Raw genomic sequence first — 15,006 nt, 5'->3', positions numbered from 1 at the left:
GACCTCCATTGCGCCTAAAGCATAAAACTAAATGATAAGCATGTTGATATTTGCAAGTATGAACAGCTTCAGTTTTATGACGGCGAAGAGATCAATTATAATTGTAAAGATCTAAAACCAGAGCTTCAATAATGCTGTTATTTTTTATTCAGCTTTCGTTAGCATTTTCCACCTATACTTCATTCCCTGCTTTTTGACCTGGCTTGGCTACCTGTATTGTACGCCTTTACAACATCTGAAGTACAGAACTTTTGGAATACTGATTTCTACTTTACAGTACAAACAGCGATGTCCTGTGCTGGAGGACCAGCTAGTCGATCTGGTGGTCTATGCCATGGAACGATCGGAGACAGAGGAGAAGTTTGACGATGGTGGAACAAGCCAGTTGTTATGGCAGCATCTTTCAAGCCAGCTCATTTTCTTTGTGCTTTTTCAATTTGCCAGTTTTCCACACATGGTCTTGTCTCTTCACCAAAAGGTATTCAACTGCATAGAATTTCTGTCACTAACATTGATACTGGTTTTCAAAGGGTTAACTGATTGGTAAAATCTGCAGTTTCATTAAGACTATTTTTACCTAGTTTCTATGTCTATTGATGTGAACTAGTTATATGCTAGTAGCTAGCCATTTATGTATGTAAGTATTTTCTTTTGTAAAAATAAGCATTTTGCCATATCCTAATTAATCTGGATAGCAGCCATGTTCATCACCAATGTCCTATGCAAATGTGTACTGCAAGGGTTGTCCATAGAAAGCAAAACTTAGCAGTAAGCTTTGTATTTTGATAGATATGTATTCAGATATTTTCATTTATAAATTGATGTAAATGAAATATAAAGTAAGAAGCACATGCACGAAAACAAAATTGTATTCTGTACCTGTAAAAATATTCATGCATGTTTTACTTGTGGTCAGGTTACATTCTATCACTAATATGCATTTTACAGCTTGCAGGTCGGGGTCTTATTAAAGGCAGAGACCACCTCATGTGGGTTCTGCTTCAGTTCATTTCTGGAAGCATACAGAAGAATGCTTTGGCTGATTTTCTACCAGTTATGAAGCTGTTTGACCTATTGTATCCAGAAAAGGAAGTAAGTCTAGGTTTGACATGAAAACTTATATTATTTTTTTCATGGCATTAGCATTCTACATTGTTACTTGCATGTAGGGCCAGTTTCAGATAGCTTCAATTGTTCTACAAATTATTATTTTTAATATTTTGTGAAATGTAATTGAAATGTCCTGTTTATTTCAATAGAAAATATGTATTTTGACTGCATGCATTAAGTTATTTGCTTTATCTTACGTACTACTTCACACCTTGCAAGATGTTAATGTTCATTTTATTGTCAATGGAGATGGCTGACTAGAAGGCCATAGGCAGCAATACTAACAATGTCTGCAAGTTAGAGGCTGTTGCAACACATCAATTCCATAAATAAAATGTGCAACAAGTGCATTTTGGATCACATTTTTTACCATTGTGTGGAAATCTGCTTATATGTCCTAGCACATTAAACATTTCCATGTCAAAGGAATACTGGAACAATAAGCTAACCTTCCCTATTATGGTGTAGGAAAAATGCCACATAAGTGTGCATGTAAGTAGGTAGATGACAGTATACACCAATTAATTATTTTTTTAAAATTACTTTTAACTAGAGATGCTCAGGCTTGGTTCCCCGAGAACCGAAACCACACCCGAACTTAGCATATCCGAGTACCGAGCCGATACTTCCATGCTTTTTCGTAATCGAAAACGAGGCAAAAGTCATTGTTACGTCATCGGATGACGCGAGTTTTGAAATGTATAAATACCGCCCTCCACGATGATCTAGCGCCATTTGAAAGAGGGACACAGAAGGGGTAGCACAGTGTGTAGAGCAGTTGGGCAGCAACATAGATAGAATTGAAAGAGGAGGGGATAGCAGTGTTCAACAAAGTCTACAGTGACATTCAGGAGAGCTCCATGGCTAATTCTCATTGCTGAAAAATACAAATACTAGTGCTGGCAGGCTTGGTGTAATTCTGCTGTCACATTCTACTGTGTTATATAGGTTACACACAAAGAGAAGAGCTTCATTGCTAATTGTCATTGTTGAAATACAAATACTAGGCCTGGCAGGCTTTTCTTCTGAATTTGTAGTCAAAGTGTACAGTGTTATTAAAACGGATTCACAGCAGTACCCAGAAGAGCGGGAGCACCAAGCAGCTGCTGCCACCAGTCATGATGATAGTAATCCCTCTACGTCATCTGGTAAAGCCTATGTAAAAGTGCATAGTGTTTTTAAGTCAGGGAAACAAAAATGTAAAAATACACCTTGGTCTAGAAAAAAAGACCTGTAATCCAGGCAAAGTTATCTGCTGAAAAAAATAAAATTACCAAAATGACATTCTACACGCGCAGTGGCAAAGAAAGAATGAGACCTTCGTCTATGAGTTCTGCAACTGTCACTGAGGCATTTTCTTGTTAGGTCAGTTGTGACCAAGCAAGACCTTGTCATTCAGACTCCAAAAGTGGTGTCCAAATACTTTTATGTGTAAAAGCCAAGCTGGAAGACAACAGTAAGGCATTGGAGGAAAATGTATGTTCCGATTCAGAAATGAAACAAATCCCTGAGGAGAGTCTATCCACGAGTACCTTGGGTGCCTTAAGCCCATTTTTAGCTTGTTTTGTGAGGGCCCAAACAAACCAAGCACTTCAGTCACAAGGAGTTGCACTTTTGTGGCTGAAGTGCTTGGTTCGTTAAAGTGTACATGTCCTTTATAAGATCCAACATAAGGGTGGGAGGGCCCAAGGACAATTCCATCTTGCACCACTTTTCTTTTCTGCCACTGCTTTGTGCCAATGTGTCCTAGATGTGCTAGGAACTGCCGTGTGTTTAAGTCATTGCTCTGTCGCTTAGCATCAAGCCAGATCGCTGCAGTATTTGTCCGAAAGTGTATGAATATAATATTGTGACCTGTGTGATGGTCAAAATTGACTGAATGACTTGAAATTAGTGTTATTGAGGTTAATAATGATGTAGGAGCAAAATTAGGTGATTTTAGGAATTTTTCTAGAAAAATACAGATCCAAAACCAAAACACACAAGGGCGGTTTTGCCAAAATCAAAACACTAAGCTAATCCAGATCCAAAACCAAAAACAGTTCACGGGGGTCAGTGAGCATCTCTACTAAGGGAATTTACCTTTACAATGCAGCGCCGCTTGAAATTTAATCGCCGAACACGCGGGTGTTGAAGAACCCGCATGTTCATACATTTACCCCCAAGTCTAAATTTCTTTTATGTACCCTTATCTGTGAGAAGAAAAACAAGATATCTTAAAACAGCAAACGAAACAAACATTTCCATTCTTTACCATCGACCAGCGATCAGAAAAGCAAGCATGTGACAACCTAAAACAAACAAGCAAAATCAACAAAGTATACCTTTTAAATCGGTAACCTGCACACTAATACTTACCACAGATTAACCTTTACCTTGCCTGGTTGTAGGACTACAGGTCTGACCTAACCTCTAGGGTTGGCTATAGTTCTCCCTCAAGGCATTGGCTGTTATGAAGTGCGCAGGCAACTGTTGAGAAGCCTCTGAGACTTGTGTGCGCCTTCTCTGTGGGTGTCTGTGTGATTCCCCCTTAGATGGGCCAAGTCTCTCTTTGCTTCCGCTCTTGTCATTGTACAGTCCTTTGCATGGTGTCCCGTTTTAGCGCATCTAAAACACTTCCTCAACTCATGTTGTTTCTTTTCCTTAAACCGGGTTTTATTATGCTGTGGTTGTGTGTGTCGTCCCTCTAGTGCTTGGATACTCACCATCATTAACCTATCACTTAGTGTCTCTTTCTGTTTATTTATATTCTTATCATGTTCTATAGCTGACTCCCTGAGAGCATCTATAGTGATCCCTCTCCAGTTCGGTAATGAAGTTTGCACCCTTGTTTTCAAATTTTTTCTGAGGCCATCCATTAAGACTAAAACAGCTACCTCCCTATAGTGTACATCATCCTTTATGTCCGATAACCCAGTGTATTTGGCCATCGCTATCAGAGCTCTAGAAAAATAGTCCACTGCATTTTCTCTATCCTGTTGTTTGATAGTGAAAATTTTACTCCAGTCCACTACCACAGGAAAGTATATGGCCAACTGAGAGATTATGCATTTAATATTTTCTTGATTATCATCATCTGTTAAGGACTTCTCTTCCTCCAACATACAATCCTTAATAAACTTTTATATATCAGTACCGGGAGGAAGACAGGCCCTAAACACCACTCGCCAATCTTTATTAGTTGGCTCATGTGCATAACCTAAATCTCTAACAAATTTCTGACACTTGGCTAAATCTTTCCTCGGGTCTGGGAACTCAGACATGATTGCACGCAGTTCAGATCTAGTCCATGGACAATGCATTTCTACATGTCTTATGGGAACTACGCCATCTCTGTCCGCCTTCCCATTGGGAACTACTGTTGTGCGGACAGGATGCAAACCTACTAAATCACTACATTCTGAACTAGTTGCTGGAATTGCTGTTGCAGTATAATGGATGTCCCCCTTTCTATTAATCTCTACATTATTTTCACCAATTTCAGCCGCTGCCCCTGCTGGTGCAACCGTTCCTTTTCCTTGTCCAGGTGGTGCCTCTTGCAGGTTACCAGCATGTGCAGTGGCCGAAATGACGGTGGGTTCACCTTCTTCCCTTGATACCTTATCTTTAACGTAAATTATAGGATACAAGTTACTGGTTACATTCTTAACATTTTTGGTATTGGCTGTACTTATCACCTCAATCGCATTTGGCTGCGAGGACGCACGTGCGCTGAGTTCTCCACGTTTCTCAACGCTCACTTCCGCTGTGCGCGCGCTTTTCGCCACACCTACTTCAGCTGTGCACTTGCTGCTCTGCCACGTGTTGCCTTCCATTTGCCACAATTTTAAACAATCATCATTTTTAATTCTCGTTTTTGTTTTTTTAATCAACCACACTTTATTTCTAACATTATTTAACACCTCCGACTCAAAACTACCTATGTTTGGGGAAGGTTTCACACACCCCCGGGTCATCTTGACCCATTTGTCGCAGTATGTCGTTGCATACGCACCATAGTTATTATGCATAACATACCTTGCCGAACTAACCGGCCATTCATTAGGCAGCACAACATGAACTATCTCTAGCGTTTGCTTCGCATCCATTGTGAAAACAACCTATTTCTCAACGCTACGCAAAAAGGGCCTTTTTAACTGTTCTCGTTTCAACCAGAGCCTGCTAGAGATTAACCGTGGGTAATTTAATCGGGCTATGTCACCTACCTCCTAACACAGAAATATCACTGCGGACTAAAGGGCTATCAGCTCCTTGATACCCTTGACTCTCCAGCAAAATCTGTTTTCACCGTATACCTTATATACTACTTATTCAAATCACGCACTTCTTCAATACACCGTATGCTAGTCAAAATACCACATACTACCATAAAACCACACCATATACTGCTTAAAATACTGTTTATTACTTATAACAACACCATATGCTACATAAAATACCACATACTACTTAAAAGAGTGTTCTTATTTCAAACACAACCTTGCCCGTCCAGTCCACCTCGTCAGGCAGCGACCGATATCCCTGTCTTATCAATAGTAAATCACTTTTGTCTGTCTTTTTTTTTAAACCGTATACAAATTCTTCCCTTATCTGTCTCTTTTCAACAGTATGCAAAGTCTTCTCTTATCTTTATGCATACCATTTACATACAACCTTTTGTTTTCTGCACAGAAAATAGATTTCCCAAACAATGGTAATATTTCAGAGGTTTTAACAAGTGATTATACTTTACATATATAACAGACTATGAACATGATTGTTTAAACACGTTGTAACAATACCGGAAGTTCATACACGCTAAATCAGGAAGTACACATACACTATGCAATGCAATACCTTTTAAAACGCAAAACGACAATAAAAAGAAACATTTTTCTTTCTTGTCCCTAGATTCAAGTTAGCATTCCTTCAGATTATGCAACAATGGACATTCGGTTTCTCAACACAGAATGGACAACAGGTTTTGAACACATTGCGTTCTTTCCCGTATGTGACGCGTCTTCCACCCTTTGGTGAGGAACGGAATTCCGTCAGCGTTGCATACCTTCCGGCAACGTAACCTCCAAACTCAGAGCCCCCAAATTATTAAAGTAATTCTATCATTTTCAAATAAGCATTACATAGGCGATTGTATTGTGTTTTCAACGCACAAAGTGATTTATTTTAGCAGATGTAAAAGTTAACAGTTCAATACATGATTATAATATAATACAGTACAGTACAGCCAATACCAAAAGATACATACATACCGCTGCGTTCGCATGCGCTCCCACGGGTACTGGTGGACAGTAGTTCACCCTTGAATACTGTGGTCAGGGAAGACTGAAACTAGTGGGAGCGCAGCTATGATATATATACATTCAGTGTTACAGAGTGAACAATGCAGATGACGTGACTTGCTTCTATAGGTCCAGACTTCGGGTGGGTCCAGGGTAAACAGGTCATAGGCTAGTTCAAACTAAAGAATCCAAAGGTGGGGGTCATCTCTCCAGGGGATGTGCTCCTTTGTTCCCGCCACGACTCCAGTTACAACTAGTCTATTAGCATTTTATAGTCAGCATCATATTAAAGGTTTATTCCCTAACATCAATAACTAGAGTATGCAATGTGCGATCTCTTCACCGAATGCACCGGACAGCTGCTGATGTAAAGGGGATTAATATCAGACATGAAACTTTTCCTTTAACCTGAACCTTAAATAACACTGAGGTGTACATATAATCATAATATATAAACTAATAATAAACTAAATGCTATCTGTTCATAAATCACTGTAGAATAGATTCAATATGAATTATATAAATAAATAAATGTTGTAATGCGAGTGTGTACGTGCGTATTTTACCGTGTGATCGCAGTATGCCACGTGAGTACCATCGACCAATAAAACAATATTAACCAATATACTTTCGTTCGTCCAATTATACGACTTCGACAAGATAAACTATGTTTAGTTAGTTAAATTAAAAAATGTATGTGTTTCTAAAATCAATAAAGATACTTTATTGGATAAAAAAATAATAATAATAAAAGTCAGGATTTTTTATTTTTAAATATAAATTTTCCTTTTTACCTCAAGTCCGATTTGTTGAAGTAGAGATTTTTTTTTTTTCCCACATGCATTTTAGGCATAAATTGCATTTTTACTTTTTTTTAAATTTTTGTTTTTAGTGTATTCCTGTACCAGATATCACCAAACCTCAGTCTACTCATTCCTTTGCAATGACTTGCATCTGGATACACCTGAACAGAAAAGCTCAAAATGACAACTCCAAACTGCAGATTCCTATTCCTCATTCACTGAAGTTACATCATGAGTATGTGGATCTGTCTCTTGCTTACTACTTTATAGTACATTTTACAATGTAAATGATGCATTTTGTCTTTGTCCGTTAGATGCACATTGGTATGTTTATTATTATTATTATTATTATTATTATTATTATTATTATTATTATCATTATTAGTTATTATTTTATTATGACATGCATTGTAGATAAAATAATAGCAGACATGAAGCAAAGGGTAAGGAGGGGCCCTGCTCATGAGAGAGCTTAAAACCTAACCATAAAGTGATCTTATTTCCTCTTGTGGAGCATTAAAATATTACCAGTGTAGCTTTGGAGTGAAGGCAGGAGGAAATGCTTCCAACTGGTTTTACTTTTTGACAAACACCTAAACATTACAATCATTGGTTACAGGTTTTGCAGTTTTGTTCACAGCATCACACTGCTAAAATAGTTAGTATAGCCTTAGGATTGCAGTTTCAGATTAGTTACTAATACAGATTAGAAAATAAACATTGTATGTTTAATATGCTTGTCTTCTGTGTTGTGTTTTTGATTTGGAATGTTCTCTTCATTATATAGATTCTTGCAACAAAGTTTAAGAAATAAGAGCTTACAAATGAATGACTACAAAATAGCCTTGCTGTGCAATGCTTATTCCACCAATTCTGAGTGTTTTACTTTACCCATGGGGGTGCTTGTGGAATATATATATGGAAATGGAAATGTGAAGATACCACTACCAGGAACTAATTGTTTGGCGTCCGGATCCACTACTCCTCTTCCAATGAACCTGTTGGATTCGCTTACAGTTCATGCAAAGATGAGGTATACATTTTAAATAATTTTATTTTCAAAGACAACATTCTGGATTAAAGAAACTTGATGAATTTATGTGTCTCTAAAACATGTGATAGCAAATGAAACGATATGAACTAAATAATGTAATGTATTTTTTAGCAAATAAAAAAAAAGGAATAGTCTTAGATTCCTTTCCCACTGGTGTCAAAATCTTGCAGTTTCTCTTGATTTTTATTGCTTGTTTTTAACCCTTCTAAAAGCATGGAAATGGGTATGGGAATTACATTTATCTGTTCTAATGACCTTTTATCCACTTGCAGTTGTGGGCAGGGGAGGTGGTGGTGGCACATGAGGGTTTTTTTTGGGTGCGGTCTGCTCAATTTACTGCCAGTTAAACAATTAGATTCTTCATTTACCACCTCCCTGCCAACCACCAATGTAAGCATTTGGCGTACCATCACTGGTGTTTTCCTAAGTCCAGTACATAACCATCCTTTTATCTCTGCCATGATTTGTATTTTTTCTCTGATGCTTTGGCCAATAGGACTCTATTAACAAGTTCAGCATGGAAACGTAGTAATTTATCAATACTGTTAAAGTGTAAAAAATACCTCAATTAAACCAATACAATGCATTATCATCGCCATCTTCCATTTCAGTCCCTGCCCCATTGGAGCTTACAGTCTGAATTCCCTAACTCACACATACTATTGTTAATTTTGTCACCAGCCATTTAACCTACCAGTGTGTTTTTGGAGTATGGGAGGAAACCCACATGAACACTGGAGATCATACAAACTCCACACAGATAAGGCCATGGTTCGGAATCAAACTTAAGACACCAGTGCTGCGAGGCAGAAGTGCTAACCATTAAGCCACCCTGCTGCCCCACATCTGTGCATATGCTAGATGTGTACTTTTATATGCTTATTTAAAAGTGTAAATCTGCAATCTAAAGGCACTAAAGAATGGGGATTGCAGAAATGATGTCTATAAATGTGTGTCGGACTTTGTTATATGTGGTGAGAGCAAGTAGATAAAAATAAAAAATAATTTAGGTTCTTTTGTGTTTTAGATTAGAATAGAAAAGCTGTGTCATACGTACTGGTTATCAGAGAAGTTTAGATACTTGTAAGTCTGTAGTAGTTTATCCTCTACTACAACATATAAAAATAAGTTTAATTTGTCCTTGATATTCATGATAAGAATGTACTTTTCATTTTCCTTAACTTACAATTGTCTTTTTTTTTCTTTTCTTTTTTCCCCCCCAGCCTCATTCACAGCATTGCTACCAGAGTTATTAAACTGGCACTGGCAAAATGTAGCCCAGCTTTGGCTCCTGCACTTGTGGAAACCTACAGTCGTTTGCTGGTTTATATGGAAATAGAATCACTTGGCATCAAAGGATTCATCAGTAAGAATTTTTTTTGAGCAAATAGACCATGCTGTACCCTATAAATGTGTATAGTCCCTCTCAAGCTACTCACCTTGTACATATGTAGCAGTTACCTCTGGTGACATTAGTACTGTCATTTGTCAGTGTTTTAGCATTTCTCTAACTAAAAGGAAATGTGAATTAAATGTTAAATGGGCTCTATTGTTTAAGATGATGGTGTATGTAGAAGACACAACATAAAAACTATTTTGATACCTGTACAACCATCATTACGATGTTACTGTCTACGTTTTTGAAAGAACATTTAGGTTTAAAGACTGCAGTATTAGTGAACATTTTGCAACCAAAAAAACAGGATGGGTGCAGAAATTATAAGTGATTGAACAAACAAAGCCAACAAATGATCACACAAGTCCAGTGAATGAACACGTGACTTACTTTAATAAAACAAAGGCAACAGATCAACTTACAAGTACAAGATTCTACAATTATATTAATAATTGAAGTGTAAAAAAATGTGATGTTTAAATGCCATTAAACATCTTTTTGCCTATATTTAAGTATTTTTGGAGCGCTGTATACTCCAAATGCTCTTGAACCACTTCTACTTGGTGAATGGAAAATAAATTCACTCCATGTTCTAGTGGTCCTCTTTCACAGGCCATTTCCAAAAAGTTGGACCCGACAGTTTTACTTTTAGAAGTATTCACTTGGATTTTTGAGCTTGCCTCTGAGTTTTTTGCTCAACTTTATTTTTTTCTAGCTTTCTTTTTCTTTTTAGCTGCTTTAATACGTTTCTTCTTTGCTTGCTCTAGCATTTGTTTTTTTTGTTTTTTCATCTTTTTTTTTTTTTTCTCCTGTTCTTGCCAATTGTAGATAAGATTCCTATTTTGCAGTTACAATGGCAAATGGTGAATGCTTTATTTTATTTTTTTATTTTTTTTTATGCAGATTTTTTTGCTTCATCTTCATCTGGTTTATTTGCTGTAGGTGCTTTCTTCTTGGTGTTTGGAGGATTACCTCTGGCAAATTGCTTTCCATATTTAGTAGCCCTGCTGCAATGTCTTGACTGGCATTCTCCACAACATTATGGCTGAGAGTACTATTGGCAGTTTAGGTACTTGATTGAGGATCCTGTTTTTTGTTTGTTTTTTTGTTTTTCTGGCTGATGTCTGACCGACTCAGTTTTGTTCTTGCTGTTTGCACCTCAGTAGAAATTGATGCATCACTGTTGCTTCTAAAAAAAAAAAAAAAATTAAATAAATTGTAAAAGATGAGTGCTCATTTCACTTTTCTATAACCTTCAGTCCTGCCTCATATCTAACAAGGAAAGGGCCTAAATAGCTCTAATACATCCTTTTTCTCAAATAGTCCACGCTACTTTTGTGAGATGCCCTTTGATAAATCAACTGCTTCAATGTCAAATTGAAATAGTCGACACACTTGAAGTCATTTTGGATTGTTTCAGGAGAAATTATTTCCATATTTATCCTTGCAGCAGAAGTTCCTTTTAAAAATGGTTACATCCATGTATCACCTGGGCGGTTCTCAGGAAGTGGATTTTCTCTATTCAGACCTTTTAAAATTCCTCGTACTGCATCTGTTACTTCGTTATTTCAAATTTAGGTTTCTAATCTGTCGTCTTCTTCAGGAAGCAGTAATGTTCGGGACCCCATTTTTCTAAGATCCAGCACCTTCCCTGCAAGTTTAATGTGTTGAGTGCCTTTCAGCATGTTGAATTCTTGACTTGACTTGCCTTGCTAAGGCTTAAATCGGCTGTCCTAATGGCTTCCAAAGAAGCAATAAGGGCTTCTTAGTTGTACCTAAATCGCTTGTAGGCTCTGGGCAAATATTGGTCACCAGCTTCCAGTTGATTGTAAAGAAGAAATGGGCCTGTTAGAATTTAAAACCTTTGGGGAAAATACAATCCAGTAAATGATCAGATATTAGCCAGTGATTGAACATGATGAAAAACTGTGTTAAATTACTGGCTACATAAAATGTTATGGTCTTTAGTGAAGTTTTTTTCCATTTGGCAAAATTAGCCTAAATTTACCTTGATTTTTGTTAGCAAACTGCAATAATCTGTAATTGTTCATTTACTGGAAAAACCTGATGATAGTGTCTAGTATCCAATGTACACCCCATCTTGACTTATTCATAGCTAGTTACATAGCTTTTCACCTCCAAAGCATGAAATTCTAGCCCTTTAAAATCATTTAACCATATGCATGGAGGTATAAACATTGTTAATTATTATTTTATAAAGGTTTTTATAAAAATTAATGTAGCACCCCCTTTCCCGTAGGTCAGCTGGGTATCTAAGTAAAATGTATTGTGACCTGTGGTATTTCCTTTACTTCTATCCTCAGTTAGCGCAGTGCTTTCACCTTGGTCTGAGTGCAGTAGGCTCTTCGTTGAGTAGTGTTCTTGACAATCAACACCAAAATGACAGGGTTCTTCCCTGACCAGCTCACAGATTTCACCGCTGACAAGAACCAACTGCCAGTTTCAAGTCACTCCCCTAAATGTCACTTTTTCCTCGCTCCCTTGGTCTCTCTGATGTCACTATGAGCAGAGCTTTATCAATCTCAGACATTCGTGCACGTGTACAGGCCATCATGTCCGCCAGCACTATATTAAGCAGTACATTACCTTAGTATTTTGAGATGAAAGCAACCCAGACTCCTGTCAACCAGAAACAGGAAACCATTTGCAAACCTAGTGCTGTGACTTCAAGATCCAATCAGAATCCACCTACTAACACAAGAAGGCTTCAGAGCTTAAAAAGATTAATGCCTTAAATAAATAAATGGATGGATGGATAGATGAAATTCAACAACTAGCAAGGTCTTGACAATTGAGTAAATGGCATTTATTTGTGAAAACAAGACAGGAGCATAACATTTATTTTTTCCTACTCTGGAACTGACAGGGAGAGGTGTGGATTGCACAGAAATACTATTTCAACATATTTTTACCACCTTGTCTAACGGCTATTGGATGTAGCTGTAGGTGGTGATAGGTGAGGAATGTCATTTATTCTAGCCATGGTGCTTCGTTAAAGCTTACTTTTTTTTTTTTTTCTTTTTTTTTTTTTGAGTTGTCCACATAGAGCTATTTAAAAGCATATGCTAATTCAACTGATTCTTTTGGTCAACATTCACCTTAGTTCATCAAATTGCAGTTCACTTATTCCCTTATATACTGCATACCTCCCACCCATCCTGATTTGAGGGCTCTGTCCCGCCATCCCAATTGGGACAACTTTGTCCCGGTCGGTGGAAAATTAGGGAAGTATTGCCAGTTCATTGCTGCTCTGAATGGGGTAGCAGTGATGAACAAGTGCCAGGAGCATGCCAGTGAAGTAGTTTGAAGGGGAGGAGACGGTGGGAAAGCCTTGCACATCAGAAGTGCTTGGCATGTGCCTGATGTGTAGCCACTTCCTCAATGAGCTCTGGCCATGCCCCCTATCCCGATGCCGTCTTCCCAAATGTTGGGAGGTATGCAGTAAAGCAGTTTTAGTAATGTGCGATAATAGCTATTTTAAGTAGTAATGTTATTTTACTTCAATGCTTCCTGCATGAAATTTCCCTTTTTAACATAGTTATCCATTAATGATTTCAGTAATTATGTTTGCATTTCTACTTGGATTTTTTTGTGGTGTTAGCCTGAAATAAAATTGCATTCTTCTAGGTCAGCTGTTGCCTACGGTATTCAAGTCTCATGCATGGGGAATCCTTCACACATTGCTGGAAATGTTCAGCTATCGAATGCACCATATCCAGCCTCATTATCGCGTGCAGCTCTTGAGTCACCTCCATTCACTAGCTGGAGTACCACAAACAAACCAGAATCAGCTTCACCTCTGGTTAGTATTCCAGATCAAGTGCAATAGTTATGCAGTGTAGATACACTATATGAGCTGTTTGTTTCTGTACTTTAGAGGTTTCTTGTTGTTATTATTGAAATTAGTTTTAAAGACTAGGGATTTTTCATGCACAACAGAATCTGTTGTGCTTACAAATTCTATGCGCAATAACGTCTGGCTTCTAGTAGTATCAAACTGTTGATTTTCTAGTGATTACAGTGTTCTGATATACAGATGGAGCAGTCAGCACACTGCGGCAAAAGATTTACTGAAGAATTTTCACCAGACTATGCATATATTGGATGGTCAATTATCAGCAATGCTTAAATCTAAGTAATACATTTCACAGGCCCCATGTTCGCTCACGTATAGAATGTTTTTTATTTCTTTGTATAAGGTGAATTTCAATTATCTGCTGTCCTGATTGTTTACTCGATTTATCCTTTCTGTCTCTGTCTCTTTATTTCAAGTGTTGAGAGCACAGCTCTGAGATTGATCACCGCTCTTGGCAGTTCGGAGGTGCAACCACAGTTTACTCGCTTCCTAAATGATCCCAAAACCGTTTTATCGGCAGAGTCAGAAGAACTTAATAGAGCTCTTATTCTGACACTGGCAAGAGCAACTCATGTCACAGGTACTTTTATTATGCATTACAATTCATTCTAATTAAACTTTAAATGTTAATGGATAAAAAAGAAACCAAATTGAACATGAAATAGAAACAAACAGATTAGTTATGATGATGATCAGGTTTTCCGTTACATAAATTTTGTATGTAAACTAAATTATACCAAGGTAATATCAGAGAAAGCTAAGCAACGTGGAGAACAGTTTTTTTTTTTTGGTGTTTGTGTGTAGCACAGTACCAAACGTCACATGCTGCACTATGCAGAAACGGAATTAACTTAAGTGAAGTTATTCTTTTTAGGCGTATTGTGTGCAGAATAACTATATCTTATCTGCACTTGTTAGCTACATACACTTCCCGTAACACTTACCTCTTCTTCACCATCTTGGACATCAGCCTACCTCATTGGCCTTACTGATAAAATTTATAAGTAAATTGATCTTGTAAATTTGCATGAATGTATAGCAATTCAGATATGCCTTCTCATTAAATGTTGTGTTTTTTAGATTTTTTCACAGGCTCTGAATCAATTCAAGGTACTTGGTGCAAAGACATTCTTCAAACAATTATTAGCTTTACACCACATAACTGGGCTCTGCACACACTCAGCTGTTTTCCAGCTCCATTGCAGGTAAGTATCGCTAATTTCAACCACAAGAGGGAGGTAGTGATCTATAAAGGCTATAATGAGAGTTTACTCTTTGAACTTTTAAAGTTTTTTTTTGTGTTTTTTTTTGTTTTAAGGCGGTAAAACATAAAAAAATCTAACCATATTCTGTGATGCATGTTATCACCTATCGCCAGTGTACCAGGCGTATAAGTGTCTTTTGGCAGATCTGCATGAGCATGGCTTTATCGGTGTGGAGCTTATGTTCTCCCTGTGTTTGCATGGGTTTCCTCCCACACTCCAAAA

The 15,006-nt window shown here is 37.5% G+C and overlaps 1 protein-coding gene across 2 annotated transcripts in view; it reads left to right on the top strand.

Moving 5' to 3' along the window:
- The window catches only part of MED23 (mediator complex subunit 23), a 122,553-nt gene that overhangs the window by 62,174 nt on the left and 45,373 nt on the right, over positions 1 to 15,006 (top strand). For both annotated transcript variants that reach the window (XM_075203083.1, XM_075203082.1), the window contains 8 exons: positions 278 to 478; positions 949 to 1,092; positions 7,282 to 7,427; positions 7,980 to 8,225; positions 9,470 to 9,612; positions 13,291 to 13,465; positions 13,936 to 14,099; positions 14,600 to 14,724. In XM_075203083.1, coding sequence (XP_075059184.1) covers positions 278 to 478; positions 949 to 1,092; positions 7,282 to 7,427; positions 7,980 to 8,225; positions 9,470 to 9,612; positions 13,291 to 13,465; positions 13,936 to 14,099; positions 14,600 to 14,724 — 1,344 coding nt within the window. The remainder of the gene's footprint in view (positions 1 to 277; positions 479 to 948; positions 1,093 to 7,281; positions 7,428 to 7,979; positions 8,226 to 9,469; positions 9,613 to 13,290; positions 13,466 to 13,935; positions 14,100 to 14,599; positions 14,725 to 15,006) is intronic.

This window comes from Mixophyes fleayi, chromosome 3 (genome assembly GCF_038048845.1).
Source record: "Mixophyes fleayi isolate aMixFle1 chromosome 3, aMixFle1.hap1, whole genome shotgun sequence".
Classification (NCBI taxonomy): Eukaryota; Metazoa; Chordata; class Amphibia; order Anura; family Limnodynastidae; genus Mixophyes; species Mixophyes fleayi.
Note: the sequence above shows the minus strand (reverse complement) of the source record. Positions and strands in the feature narration are given on the sequence as shown.